We start from the raw sequence: 14,589 nt of genomic DNA, 5'->3' as shown, positions 1-14,589 counted from the left end.
AATGTAGTCACAAATTAATTAATTAATTAAAAAAAAAAAAGAAAACAGGGTGACAGAACAGAGTGGCACTGAGGGTCAACCCTAGGAAGGCAAGGCTCTCTGAGGAAGTAACATTAAGCTAAGATCTAGAAGGCTCCAGCCATGTAAAGATCTAGGAAAAGTACATAAGGCAGAGCAACCATCGAATGCAGACCCTAGGGTGAGAAAAGCTTGGCACCAAAGAAACTAAACGGTGGAATGGTGGGGAGCAGGGACAAGGGAAGAAACAGGTGGCAGGCAAGAGTCACTACATAAACATTCATTTAGAAATCAGGAAGATCTAAGCCTAGATATTTGGTATTTATGAATTACTGTTAAATTTCTTAGGTGTGATAATAGTTATTACACAATTTTAAAGAATTCCTATCTTTTAGAGATACATACAAAAAATTTTTTTACAAAATTTTATGTCTGAGTTTGCTTCAAAATAATCCAAGCAGAAGATGAGGGGGAGTAGGACAAGGGAGTAGACTGGGGAGTGGAGAGGTACAGACCAAACAAAACTGGCCATGAGCTGATAACTGTTGAAGCAGGATGATGGCTACACAGAGGTTCATTATACTATTCTGTCTACTTTTGAATGTTTGAAATTTTACATAACACATTTTTAAAAGCAAACTTATTTAAAATATAAGAAAGGTATTAATAAATATAAATGCCCCCCTTCACAGGGGACTTATTAGGGATGCAAAATTATTCTATATGATATTATAGTTGATGCATTTGTCAAAACCCATATAACTACAACAGAATAAACCTTAATGTATGCAAATTTTTTTAAATTCAGGGGGCAGGGGGAGTTGGATGAAGGTAATCAAAAAGTACAAGCTTCCAGTTATAAGATAAATAAGTACTAGGGATATAATGTACATGATAAAGATAATTAACACTGCTGTGTTATATATAAACACTGTTAAGAGAGGAAATCTAAGAGTTCTCATAACAAGGAATGAAATTTTTTTCTCTTTCTTTAATAGTTTATCTATATGAGATGATGGTGTTCACTAAACCTACTGTGGTTAATTATTTCATGATGTATGTAAGTCAAATCATTATGCTGGACACCTTAAACTTACACAGTGCTTTATGTCAATTAAATCTCAATAAAACTAGAAGGAAAGAAAACCACATAGGAGGTCAAAGAATCCTAGGATGAAATACAGAATGTTAATAGATGTCCCCTTCCAGAACCAGCTTTTGAGGGATTCAGATGTACCCATAAGCTTTCATCAGGGGGCCCTGTAAGGTCCTCAAAGTCTAAGAATCAGTGTGCAAAACTTAGTATGTGTGGGATCCACACCCTTGTCTAGGAAAAGGCCCTAAGGCTTTCACAAAATAAGGTTGAGAACCACTGATATTTCTCTTGCCAGCAACTTCCTAGCTGAAAAGTGAGTTGCCATTGTTCTTAAACCTAACGGTAATATCTCACTGCCATCATTTGCCTTCCCTGCAAGGACCTTACTACACAGCCATTACCACAAGTAAATAATTTACCACCAGTGAATTTTACAACTCTGAAAGAAAGTAGTGACAGGTACCCAAAAAAAGGAAAGGTGGCAAATTATGTCTGTCTCCTTCACAGTATCACCTTGTTGGGACTTCCCTGGTGGCGCAGTGGTTAAGAATCCCCCTGCCAATACAGGGGACACGGGTTTGAGCCCTGGGCCAGGAGATCCCACATGCCACGGAGCAATTAAGCCCATGCGCCACAACTACTGAGCCTGCTCTCTAGCGCACGTGAGCCACAACTACTGAAGACTGCGGGACACGGGTTTGAGCCCTGGGCCAGGAGATCCCACATGCCACGCAGCAATTAAGCCCATGCGCCACAACTACTGAGCCTGCTCTCTAGCGCACGTGAGCCACAACTACTGAAGACTGCGCACCTAGAGCCCATGCTATGCAACAAGAGAAGCCACCGCAATGAGAAGCCTGCACACCATAATGAAGAGTAGCCCCCGCTCGCCACAACTAGAGAAAGCCTGCGCGCTTAGCAACGAAGACCCAACGTGGCCAAAAATAAATAAATAAATTTATTTATTTTTTTAAAAATCACCTTGTTACAATACTATATTTCATTTAATCTAAAATGCACCATTATGTTTTGTGCCACTAAGAAAGAAAAAAAGCTGTCAATTAACTGATGATTCACCATTGATTGTAAAATGGTTCCAATTTCAGAGATGTTCAAATGTGAAAAAGCCGTACATCTTACAATTCATGCAACATGCCATTCAAAAACCTCACTGGCTGCGCCCCATCTCAGATATCCTAAACAAATTGCTCCGAGTAGGTATAGGAATCTGTACTTATAAGCCCCTCAGATGATCTGGTTCGATAAAGACTGAACTGTTAACTTTCCGAGGTAGCAGAATAGAGAAGACACGCACTTTAGAGTGACATAGCCCTAGACATCTCTGTGACCTCCAGCCAATTCTGTAACTTCCCAGAGCCTCAGCTTTATCTATAGAAAAATGCCAATGCCATCTACTTCCAGTGGTTGATAAAATAAAAGAAAATATGTGAAATAGTTGACACAGAGCAAGACATATTTATATAAGAACATATTCATTATTTATGAACAAGACACAACATATCTGTCTTATGAACAAGAATGGGACCTATTAAATTACTTTTCAGAAATATTCTACCATTCAGCACTGTCACTTGCTGGGCACACTTAAGAAGAATCAATTAATAAGTGTTTATTACTTAATTCAGCAATACACACATTTGTTTTGGCACACCACATTTTTAGAGGTACTACATAAATGAAAGCTGTTTAATAACATCTTGATTAGAAAACATTGTACTTGATGTACATCAATAACACAAAAAAAGCACACTTTTAAGCATAATATAATTTCAGAGTAGCTAATGGCTCTACTTCATGTCAAGTTTTTGTTTTGTTCTGTTTTAGTATGTATAGCTGGCCAAGTTTTTTCAGAACACTGGCATAACTGTGTTAAAACCCCAAAAGTAATGCTGTGGAACTTCTCAATTTGTGATGCTCAAAAAAATACCCCCATGTTTCATTTGTTTCTAAAATGATCCTTAAAATCCAAACAGTGTTTCAGACCGCACCTTCAGAAATGACTAGTCAACTCAGGATATGACTCATAGGGGACAGGTTAGCCATAAGTGGACAGAGTTCTCCCACATGTGTAGCATGAAGAAGGAAAAAAACCCTCAAAACCCACAATTGCACAATGTCTCAGTCTTGCTCTCCCAGTGAAGAACACATGGATTCAAATTAATGCCGCATCAATGCCACCAACCCTACTCAAAGGCCCAGGATTAAGAGTGTGCTGCAAGGTGCTAACCCACCTCCACCAGCACCCACCTCCTCAAAGTCTGGGCAGTGGCAGGATATGCCAGACACCAGCAGAGAGGACACCCTCACTGCCCTCCCCCAAACACTTGGCCTGAGGTTGAAGAGGAAGAGAGGTGCTGGGAGGAGAGGAACATGTGGCTCATCTCATCCTTCTTTTTCCTCAACCATTTCCCAAAAAGAGTCCTTCAGTTCAGCTGCCCAAATCTGAAACTCAGATTCCTCTGTGACTCCTCCCTCTTCTTTAGCCCTCAGGTGTCCTCCACTAAGTCTTCTCCAAACTCCCAGAAAATTCCTCACAAATCCATCCCACCCCCCCTCAACTGCCCTACTTGATTCCTCTTACCAGCACAAGGCTGACTCTGTCCCATTTCCCAGATCCAGCTTTTCAGTCTTCAAGCCACCCTTTCCACTGGGGCCGAAGCTGTCTTTTCTATAACCCAGTCCTATCTGTATACTCTCCTAAGTTCAACAGTTCCTCATTACCTATAAAATAAACTTCAAATTCCTAACCCAATTTCAACCTACCTCCCAGCTTTATATTCTGCCACTCCCTGGTTTTGCCAAATTTTCTCACCTAAGCCTACTCGAATTCACACACATCTGCTTCCATACAGCTATGGCTTTCTTCGCGCTATTTTCTCTGCCTGACATGAAATGCTCCTCTTTTCTGTCTTTCAAGTTTGTCCTTCAAGATGAGGCTCAAACGTCTCCTTTCCTGGAACACATTCCTGAAAGACCCTAAGCCTCTCCACTCCCCCTCCTTCTACAGTCAAAAGTAATCATTCCCACAACAACTTATACCAATCAGCAGTATAACTCTTATCTCAGTGTTATAGTTGTAGATACAACTGTTAGTCTCCCCTACGAAATTTTGAGTTCTTCAAGAAAAGGAATTCAGTAATTTTGAATTGCCATTTTCTACCACAATATATGGTACTTGGTTGGGCTTCAAAAATTTTTACTGGACTGATTTGGGGAGCAATGATCTCAACTAGTATTGAACTGATTTTAAAAAAGATGTGAACAACGCTTAACTCTTTCAGAGGATATTTATTTTAACGGAGAGACAAGTTATCCAAAGTGAATTTCTAATAGGTGTGAGGCGGAGTCTATTCTCAGAAGTCCCCCTGACTCCTACAGATTCCCTATCACCACCAACACCGCTGCCATGACCAGTTTATATCATACCACCCCCATCAGCATTTTATTCCCACACCCCTAGTACTGCCCCAGCCACAGACTGATTTCACCAGATCTGGCCTTCCAGGGAACTCAGCTATTAGAATTATCAAGTAGATAGAGAACAGGAGAGAATGCAGATAATAATCAAGACCACAAATGAGCACATGTGGCAGCAGGCTTGCTGACTCTACTCCTTAAGCATTTTTGGTTAATCACAGCTCCTCCAGAGCTGACAAAGAGGCAATATGGATTCCAGAATGAGTCAAGACCTGGCCCTCTACTCACTGCCCAAAGGGTCCCAGATCAGTCTTCATCAGTAAAATGGAGAAATGGATGCCTACACTGCAGCCTAAGCAGGGCCTGGAGACACAGGGATGCCACATAAAGCTTCTGAGGCTTTTGGAGTCTCTATACCAATGGACTTCCATCAAGACTGCATGCCCTACTACCAAGGAATGAGCTAGTTACATACTGCCTGCAAATCTGTTTCCTCATCTATATTATGGAAGTAACAATACACACCCAAAACAGGGATTACCTTTGTACCTGACAAAGGTACAAAAAAGATTGCCACAGATCAGCAGCACTCTAAATTCAAGCGTCAACCCTTTCTGTGACCACCACCACTACTCTTCCTAATATTGTTAGTACCAAAAAACTACACATCACCAGCTCTTCAATAGTCAAAGCCCAACCATTTACACATTGTGGAATGACCACTTACTTGCCTTTACCCCCATCCTCCTAGGACTCCTCTAAAATGACAGTAATGAAACCACAAAGACAGTAAACCACAAACACAGAAAGGGAAAGAAGACAACGCAACATATATTTCAACAAACTTTTGCAAGATGGCAAGCAGTTGAAGGAGTGGTCACTGCCTCTCAGGACCTCTGGAGGGACTCAGTTCTGGATGCAACAAGGGCCACCAAAGGCTGGCCTGAGGCTCTGGCCTGTCAAAGGGGGAGCCTCTGATGAGGGGCATTCAAAGCAGTTGGGCCCCCAGGTCCAGCAAAAGACCCAAAGTTTTTCTGAAGAAACTGAACCACAGAGACTGGTGTACCACCAAGCACACCAGAGGCAGCAGACTGCAGGTGTCTTCTCTGCAGACACTGACCAGTCCCAAAGAAGATGTGAAGGTGCTGATATGTGTGTGTGCCGGGGGGCTGGGGGGGCTCCCAATGAAAAGTCCACCCACATTCCAAGGGAGGCCAGTAGACCACCCACCTACCCACCCACAAGCCTGCCCTCCCCTAATCAACTTTTCAGCATCTCACTCTTAATTACAGACAGCCAAGGATCAACAGATACTATCTAAATGAACAGAAAAAGAACTCTGAAATGAACAGGCACATTGGAGGAAGCAGAAGAAATATTTTTAAAATGTTAAACATACAGAAAAAATTAAAAACAACAAACACATGCCTCAAAGATAAGTGAAGATAATACATCCATGAAATTAGAATAAAATGAAATGGAAATGGAAACAGAGAACAAAAAGAGTTCTAAAATTTAAAATCATCATCATTAAAATTTTAAAAATAAAAGAGCTTAGAAGACAAAATTGAGAAAATTTCCCCCCTTCCACCTCCAAACATAGAAATATAAATAAGAGGCAACATACGTTGAGTATCTGAAGAAGATTAAATAACCAAACCAATAGATATCTCAGAAACAAACAAAAAAAGTGATGGGTAGGAAATTATCAGAAGTAACAGACATTTTTGAAAACTGAAGGATATGAGTCTCTAGATTGAAAGGGCTCACTAAGACTAGAGGGACCACAAACAGAAGGAAGGACCCACACAGAAGCTGATAAAATTACAGAATTTTTTTAAAGACAAAGACCCTAAGCTCAAAAAACAGAAAACAAACAAACAACAACAACCAAAAAAAAAAAGAAAAAAACACAAGGAAAAAAAGAATCAGAATGACTTTGGATTTTTCATCAGAAACCCTTAAAGCCAGAAAACTGTGTAAAAATGCCACCCAAAATCGTGAAAATATATATTTTTTCTGTCTAATATTCTAAATTCAGCCAAATCACCTATAAAGCATGAGAATAGGATAGACACCTTCAGACATGTAAGGCCTCAAATTATTTACCTCCCATGCAACCCTTCTCAGTAAGCTACTGAGGATATACTTTAGCAAAATGAAGCAAACAAAGAAAAAGGAAGACAGAAGATCCAGGGAACAGAGGCTCCAAGACAGGAGAGAAGGGTACAGAATCTGCAGGAAAAATAATCCTACTGTCCAGATTGGAAGAAGAGGATGGAAGACTCCAAAGCAGGGAGTCTCTAAGAGGAAACCAAGTGAAAGTGATAAATGATTTGATGTGTTACCTGGAAAAAAAATATCAAAAGGCATTTAACATATTTCTTGGAGTGTATGAGAGAATGTAGCCATAGACACAGAAAAGACTCAAAAAGTTTATAAGTCACTTATTTGCTCCAGGAAAAACAATAACATACAGGAAAAGAAAACATAACCATGGGTCACTATTTAACTCACAAGTGAGTTTATATATGTGTGTGTGTGTAATGTGTGTGTGTACACATATACGTACATGTATACATATAATGTATAATAAAAATTTACAATATAAATAGATACACAATAATCTAAATACAGACTGCCGGTTTTACCAAAAATGATGTAACTATTTTGGGGGGTTTGGGCAAGAGAAGAGGGCAACTGCTCAGTTATGATACTAGGAAGTGAAATGCTTATTCTACATTGATTTCAAAATATGAAAAGTAAAAAAAACAGGAAAAAAAAAAAAAAGAGCTAGCTTGGGATAGTAGCTTCCACTGGAAAGTAGGGCCTGGAAGATAAAAAGGCCAAAGGCAGAAGACTGCTGTTTTTTCATTTGAGGTCTTTTAGCACTATTTGATTTCTTTTTTTAACTATGTGTATATATGAATTGGATTAAAACAACTTATTCTCAGGTCAAAACAATCAGTTCAATTTATAAAGGTGTCACTACCAACTTCATTTATAAGTTTCATACTTGGAATTGCAAATTCATTGTCTTAGAAATATTATAAAGTGATGGTTAGTTTCCCAAGTCAGCTTTCAGAAGGAATTTAACCCATAATGATACAAAAAGATGGTACAAAGTATTTCAAGTAGTCTTAAACACCATAAGCATAAGACCTCCTGTGGGAAACTGCATTCTGAGAAATCAGTATGCCTGGTATACATCTCAGCCCCACCCAATTGTTCTTCCCCAGCCAGGGGCAGCCAAAAAATAAAGTCAGAATAGGTGAGGAAGATGGAAGGAAGGAGAGGACCTGGATCTGGCAGGATAGAGAGTCAAGAGACCCACTGTAACACGTCAAGTCTGTTTGCATTAGAGAATACACTACTGAAGGTTCCCCTTGTCCCAGAGGTGGACCAAGGTTGATCAGTGAGGAAATCCACCCTCCCCTCTTCCCAACAGCTCATTCCTGGGCACAAACTGGATGCTCATCAATCAGGTAACAAATACATCATTTCAAGCATTAATCAGCAATGATTTCTTTTCCACCATGCCATAATCAAACTTCTATATAAATACCTTTATTTCATTCAATGAAACTTGCAACTTGAAACTTGTTGTGGCCTATGTCAACACTATGTTTGATTATTTTTTTAAAAAGATTATTAAATGTGTGACCTTGAGCAAGTTAAAGTCTCACTTTCCTCATCTCTAAAAGAGGAATAATGATATCCACCTCACTGGGTCACAAGAAAATTAGAGGAAATAATGTGTATAAAACATGGAGGGGGAAGTATATGGCAGGCACTCAATCAATGTCGGCCTCTGGTTGGGCCATGTCCCCTACCTCAATTGGTTTCTTACATGTAAACAAAGTCACAAATTATATACATGCTTTTAACCAAAAAACCTTTACAAAACCATGCATAATACATTAATATTTTTTAAATTAATGTTATGAGTCAATTTATAAGCATTCATTATTTTTCCTAAACCTTAGTGTTGTTTCAAGTACTAATCCAATTTGCTGTTTTAATTTAGCTAAATTAAATTCAGCTAATTCCGCTAGACTAAAAAGAAGATTATAGAACGGCAGGACATTACAAAAACACAGCAGTCTTTGGTTAAAGGGGACAAACCCGTATACATAACAATGTCTAAACAGCCTGCTTAAAAGCAGTTCCATTTTAACACTGAGTGGACTTCAGTAGACCTCAAGAAAGTCTTATAACAAAAAAATTGAATGAAATGACAGCTAATGGATGGTTAAAAGAATAATTTTTTCCCTCAAACACTCAGGCGCACCACAAATCTGAGATGAAATAAAGATGAAAAAAAAAATGTGGTTTTCTGGCCCATAATACACAAAAGAAAGTGAATGTCTAGCTATCTGCAACTACCCAAGACTTCCCATTTGGGACCATTTCTATCAGACCTTCCTCTAAGGGGTCATTTCCAGAATCCACAAAGTCACATTTTTCAAATTAATTCCCCAATGACAAAGCTAATTAAGTAGCACAGAACCACCAAATGACCCAAAGCCAAGTTCTCCTTTTCTTACAAGGTATTCTAAGTAGAAGAGTAGCCCAGAAATTCAGGATCAGTCCAAATTCCAACACATCCAAGACAAGAACCAAACAGGTACTGAAGAAGCTAAAAGGTCGGCTACCTGGAGATTCATTCACTATTGTAAAATACGCTTATCGGTCCCAAGATTTGGAGACTGCCACGAACATGTAGTGCCCTTATAACCAATCTCTGTCTCTCATTTAAAAACAAAACAAAACAAAAAACTACGATAACCAGAAAGTGTGAGTACCGTAGTGTGGCCTCTACTGGGGCATCAAAACCACAGCAGATTTAACCTAAATAAAACGTAGATTTCGAGTATCCAAAAACCAGGGCCCTAGAGTGACACGTTGAGGAAAGGTCAAAGAAACTTAGAGCAGCAGGGAAGAAGAGTCTGACTCTAGGGAATAAGGCGAAAGGTTAAAGAGGCTGTAAGCAGGCTGGAATGGGGTAGATCGCCGGGGGCCGAGGGGTCCCCGAGTCTTTCCGCGGCGTGCGGGGGAGGCCGGAAGGCTGGCCCAGGGCGGGGGCCGGGCAGGGACTACACCTCCCCGCCAGCAAGGCAGGCAAAGGCCGGGGCCCAGAGGCGACCCGGGGCGCTGGGGCCGGCCCGCCCGCGGTCCAGGTCGCGCGGACTGGGCCGCCGGCGGCCGGAAGCACCGGGGCCCGACCCTACCTGCCCGCCCCAGCGCAGGCGGCCCCACTCACCGATGAGCCGGCGCACCTCGTCCTCGCTCAGGTAGAGGCTCACGCTGGGCCCCGCGGACGCGGGAGGAAGCGCCGGCGGCCTCGGGGCAGGGGCGGCGGCGGCGCCTGGAGCGAGCAGCAGCGGCAGCAGCGCGAGCAGGAACAGCAGCGGCGGCGGCGGGGCCCTCAGGCCGCGGGTCCACGGGAGGCGGCCCCGGCCCGGCGGCCCCGGCCGCGCCGTCCTGCGCATGGCCACCGCCGCCGCCGCCGCCGCCGAGGAGAAGCGTGGGCCGCCCGCCGCGCCGCCGCCGCCCACCCCCGGCCCCGAGCCCCTCACAGCCCCGAGCCGGGGGCGGCCGCCCAGCTCATCGCGCCGCCGGCCCGTGGCAGCCTGCCGCCGCTTCAGACCGCCGGAGCGCGCCGCCGCCGCCGCCGCCTCCTCGGCCGCATCTTCCGCTGCGGGAGGCGGGCCGCGGCGGCGCGCGTGCGCGCGCCGCCGCCACCTCAAGAGCGCGCACGCACGCACCACCTCCTCCGTGCGGGCCCGAGCCCGGCGAGTAGAGCTTTGGGTTTCCAGGTCCTCTGAAGGCGAAGGGCTCCCCGGTCACCCTGTAGAGGAGCCCGTCCCCGCCCCACGTTGTCACCAGCCTGATGTTTGCTTGTCTATTGTCTGTAACACACACACCCCCCCGCCCCGGGATGGAGGGTCCAGGCAGGCAGGCCCGGGCCGCGCCTGCAGCCGAGTAGGCTTCCATGAAGATTCAGGGAAATGCCTGGATGCGGCCGCTCTGATGGCAAAAGAGAAACATGCTTTTTATTTGGAGAGAAAAAGAGAAAAGACCTTTTATCCTACCAACGGAGGTCAACATTAACATTTCTGTGTCTGTTTTGATGGATATATACTATATACTTTTATTTTCCAAGAAGATCTTGTTGAGCAAACTTTAACCTTATTCATACACGTTACAAATTTTTATTTTTTATAATCGTTTTGCGTCTCTATAATCAACCTGAATTTGGGGCTGTCAACCCGTGGTCCATGCTGGACTTTGACAGCTCCCCCCCATATGAAGTTGTGTGCAAAAGTGTGTGTCTCTCAGTGTGTGCTGTGTGTAGGCTTGAGCACACACAGAGAAGTGATATGTACATCTCCTCATTTGTTCTAGGGAGTCCTTGTTCCTGAAAGACGTTAAGAATCAGGGATACACCTCGTCTCTTTTAAAGGCCCACCAGCGAGCTTGTGCACCTCGTGATGTATTTATTGATGTGTCGCGGTTCAAACCTGCTCCAGGTGCCGCCTCTCTTCGTGAGGTTTCCAAGCATCCCTGCCAGGCCCGGGTCACCTAGCCCCTGTGGGCAGGTCCCTGCCCTGACCCTATGCCTCCCACCAGGCCTGTGCCTCTGGCAACAGCTGCTCCCAGCTAGGCCCAGCTTCAGTGCACAGTTGCTGCAAGAGCAGTGAGGCCCTGGGAGGCTGCTATTTTTATCCTCTCGGGTGGGTGGGGGAAGAGCCGGGCTGATGAGGCGGGAAGTCCTGGAACTTGATTTTCTCCTCTACTGAGAGGGACGGATTGCGTTTAGAGAGATAAACCGGCCTTGATTTGTCAAGCCTCAACTCCCCAGCACAGAATACTGTGCCCATCATTCTACAAGAGGAGGCTGAGAAGAGGGTGAGGGCTGAGGAAAAGTGCTCCACCCGAGAACGATAAAGCCACAAAGGTCAGCAAAAATACTTCTCTTGGGGCAGCCACTGCTACTTATTAGGAGACCAGGGCTCTGTCAAGAAGGGCTTGGGGCTGGTAATGTGCTGTGTGAACAGGCTCTCAATTCAGACAGTAGGAGTTTGTTTTAAAGGATGGCATCTTCCCGGCATTTTTTTAAACGACTCACAATCCCCATGTAAGGAAGCCCCTGTCTTCAAGGCAATCTCCTCTTATCAGTGACTTCCTGAGGTAGAGTGTGGTGTCAGCAGAGCACGGAACTGTCTGGCAGTCAGGCCTGGCTGGGTTCTGGTCCTTGTTAATGGTGTGACCTTGGGAAAATTACTTAAACTCTCTGAGCCTCTGGTTTCCTCATTTATAAAATAAGGGGGATAATGCCAGATTCACAAGGCTTTTACAGGATTTAATTGGAGAAGGTGTCAGTAAAACACCTAGGCAGACACCGGAGTGGGTGGGTGTCACATCCATTGTTGTTGTTATTATAATTAACCTCTTCCCTCTAATGACCACTTCCTGGAAATTTCATCACCAGTTATCTCCAACCATTCAGACCAGGGATCCTGAAGACCTTCATTCCAGGTAGCACCATGCCTGGCCCAGAGCCAAGCTCAAGACATTAATGCCAGGCATCATGGTTGGCCCTGGGACGCAGGGGTGACTAAGGAGCTTCCTTGAGGAGGTATGATAAACATCAATTGCACATTTTCATCAGTGCTAGGAAGAAAAAGCTAGTGGTTGTCAATGTTCCCAGACCAGTAGTAGTATCACCTGGGAACGTGCAAAAATGCTAATTCCTAGGCCCCACCCCAGACTAACAGCAGTAACAACTTCAAGGGGTAGCAACACACAGAGAAGTGGTATGCACATTGCATCACTTGTTCTAAGGAGTCCCTGTCCCCCAAAGAGTATCACAGGCCCTCCAAGTGATGCCGGCCACTCTGTCAAGAAAATCTCAGCTCTACCATCTCTCTTTTGGACTACTTCAGTTGCCACTTCACTGACCCCCTGCTTTCCCCTTATTCCTTTAGTCTGTTCTCAACACAGCAGCCAGAGCCATCCTGTTAAACCTTTGGTGGATCAAGTCACTCCCTGCCTCTTAGAATGCCAATGGCTCCCTAATTCATCTAGGATAAAAGGCAAAGTCCTTACAAGATGTCAAGGCAGTTCTCATTCTTCACCTTCCTCCCTTCCTATCCGATCTAGTCTTCTTCTACTCTCCCCCTACTCACTTAGCTCCAGCTACAGTGGCTTCCTTGCTGTACTTCCAACACATCAGACATGATCCTACCTCAGGGCCTTTGCACTGCTGTTCCCTGTACCTGGAATGCTCTTCCTCTGACATCCACATGGCTTCATCCTTCACCTGTTCAAATCTACACTCAAATGTTAACTTCTGAAGAAGATTAAAATTTTGACTTCCCAACAATTTAACTCCCCAGAGGGGGAACCAGTTCCCAGTCTCTCCTATCTCTGCAGGGTATTTGGTCTCACACAACACCCAACAAATCTCTGAAGAAGGAGTCCCCTCTCCCTCCTGGGTCAGGGTGTGGGTGGCAACTTTTGAAATTTCCCAGTACGCCTTAGTGTGAAAATGCTGGGAAGCCCTGACCTCAGCCTTCTGAGGTTTCTTTGCCTGGAGGAAATGAAGGCCACAGTCGTCATCCTGCTCCACCCACTGCCCCCCGCTCTTGGTTTTGCTTGTCACTGTGGTTGACTTTACTCTCCTCCAGGAGACAAATTTCAGGCCCAGAAACTACCATCATCAGGACTTGCTTCACTGCTCCTAAAAAAGGCCAGCCTTGGGTTTGAGATGCAGCAGGGTGGGTGGATAGAAGCACTGGGCCGTCGGGGTCCAGCGGGGAAGGCGTGAGACATCCTGGTTACGGGAAATGACTGGGGTGTTCATGCGTGGACTCTTATGCCCACTCAGAGCCTGGCTCACTCGTGTCCACAAGGGTAGACGCCCGGTTCACAGAGCCCTGAGAACAACTCCCAACCCATACTGCGCTCACTCAGCTAGGGGAGGGATCTAGAAAGGGGTGGCTCTAAGTTCTGAAAACACCCCCTTCCTTTGCAAGTGGCAGTTGGGAACACTGCTCTGTGCACTATGGAACAGTTTACTTTTTAAACCTTCTCCCTCCACCTGCAGTGTGAATGAGTCAAGAAGCACCAAAGTCCTGGAAGAAAATATGAACATCCTCTTTGACACAAGTCATCATCTCTCTCCACCACCTCCCAGATTGGCGTATGTTCTTATAGCCCTTTCTCTAGACATTTACCTACACGTATCACATACATGCAACTGTATGTGTGTGGTTTCTTTCAGTTTTACAGAAATGGATAATTGTTGACACGATTTGTTATTTCCTTGATCAAAATGAATTGAGGTCTTGAGGATGCTTGCATGACAGGACACACAGAGGCATTTTGGTTGGGATGGATAGTGCTAGATTTCCCAGCTCTGGTGATGGACCACACATCCTTTTACGTGCATCTCTGTGCATGTACGTAGATATTCAGAAAGGCAGATTCTCAGAAGTGAAGTGCTGAGTTAAAGGGAGTTAACTTTTTTTTTTTGCGGTACGCGGGCCTCTCACTGTTGTGGCCTCTCCCTTTGCGGAGCACAGGCTCCAGACGCGCAGGCTCAGCGGCCATGGCTCACGGGCCTAGCCGCTCTGTGGCATGTGGGATCTTCCCGGACCGGGGCACGAACCCGTGTCCCTTTCATCAGCAGGCAGACTCTCAACCACTGCGCCACCAGGGAAGCCCAGGAGTTAACTTTTAATGTTGATGGATTCCACTGAATCGCCCTCTGAAAGACTTTACCAACGTACCCTTCCACCAGTGGCATAAATGAAAGAGACAAGGTAATATATCAGGGTTTAATCTGGGTTTCGCTCATTACCAGTGAGGTTGAGCATCTGCTTGTAGGTATTTATTGCCCATTCAGTGTACAGCTTTTGCCTGTTTTTCTAGTGAGTGGTTCGCCTTTTTTCTTGATTTGTAGATATTTTCTTTTACTGTATCCCTTGTCATTTAACTTTGCTTATGATGTCCTTTACTTAATTTAAATT

The 14,589-nt window shown here is 44.5% G+C and overlaps 1 protein-coding gene and 1 long non-coding RNA gene across 3 annotated transcripts in view; one reads left to right on the top strand and one right to left on the bottom strand.

Moving 5' to 3' along the window:
• Positions 1 to 10,059, bottom strand: part of RYK (receptor like tyrosine kinase) — a 94,829-nt gene extending 84,770 nt beyond the window's left edge. For both annotated transcript variants that reach the window (XM_024131896.3, XM_024131897.3), the window contains exon 1: positions 9,816 to 10,059. In XM_024131896.3, coding sequence (XP_023987664.1) covers positions 9,816 to 10,044 — 229 coding nt within the window. In that variant the 5' untranslated portion in view covers positions 10,045 to 10,059. The remainder of the gene's footprint in view (positions 1 to 9,815) is intronic.
• A 1,287-nt stretch (positions 10,060 to 11,346) lies between these two features.
• LOC114484489 (uncharacterized) lies at positions 11,347 to 13,737 on the top strand. The gene is made up of 3 exons (XR_003677465.1): positions 11,347 to 11,513; positions 12,048 to 12,194; positions 13,665 to 13,737. It is a non-coding gene; the product is annotated as an uncharacterized lncRNA (long non-coding RNA).
• The last annotated feature ends 852 nt before the right edge of the window (positions 13,738 to 14,589 follow it).

The sequence above is a fragment of the Physeter macrocephalus genome, chromosome 1 (genome assembly GCF_002837175.3).
Source record: "Physeter macrocephalus isolate SW-GA chromosome 1, ASM283717v5, whole genome shotgun sequence".
NCBI classification, from domain to species: Eukaryota; Metazoa; Chordata; class Mammalia; order Artiodactyla; family Physeteridae; genus Physeter; species Physeter macrocephalus.
Note: the sequence above shows the minus strand (reverse complement) of the source record. Positions and strands in the feature narration are given on the sequence as shown.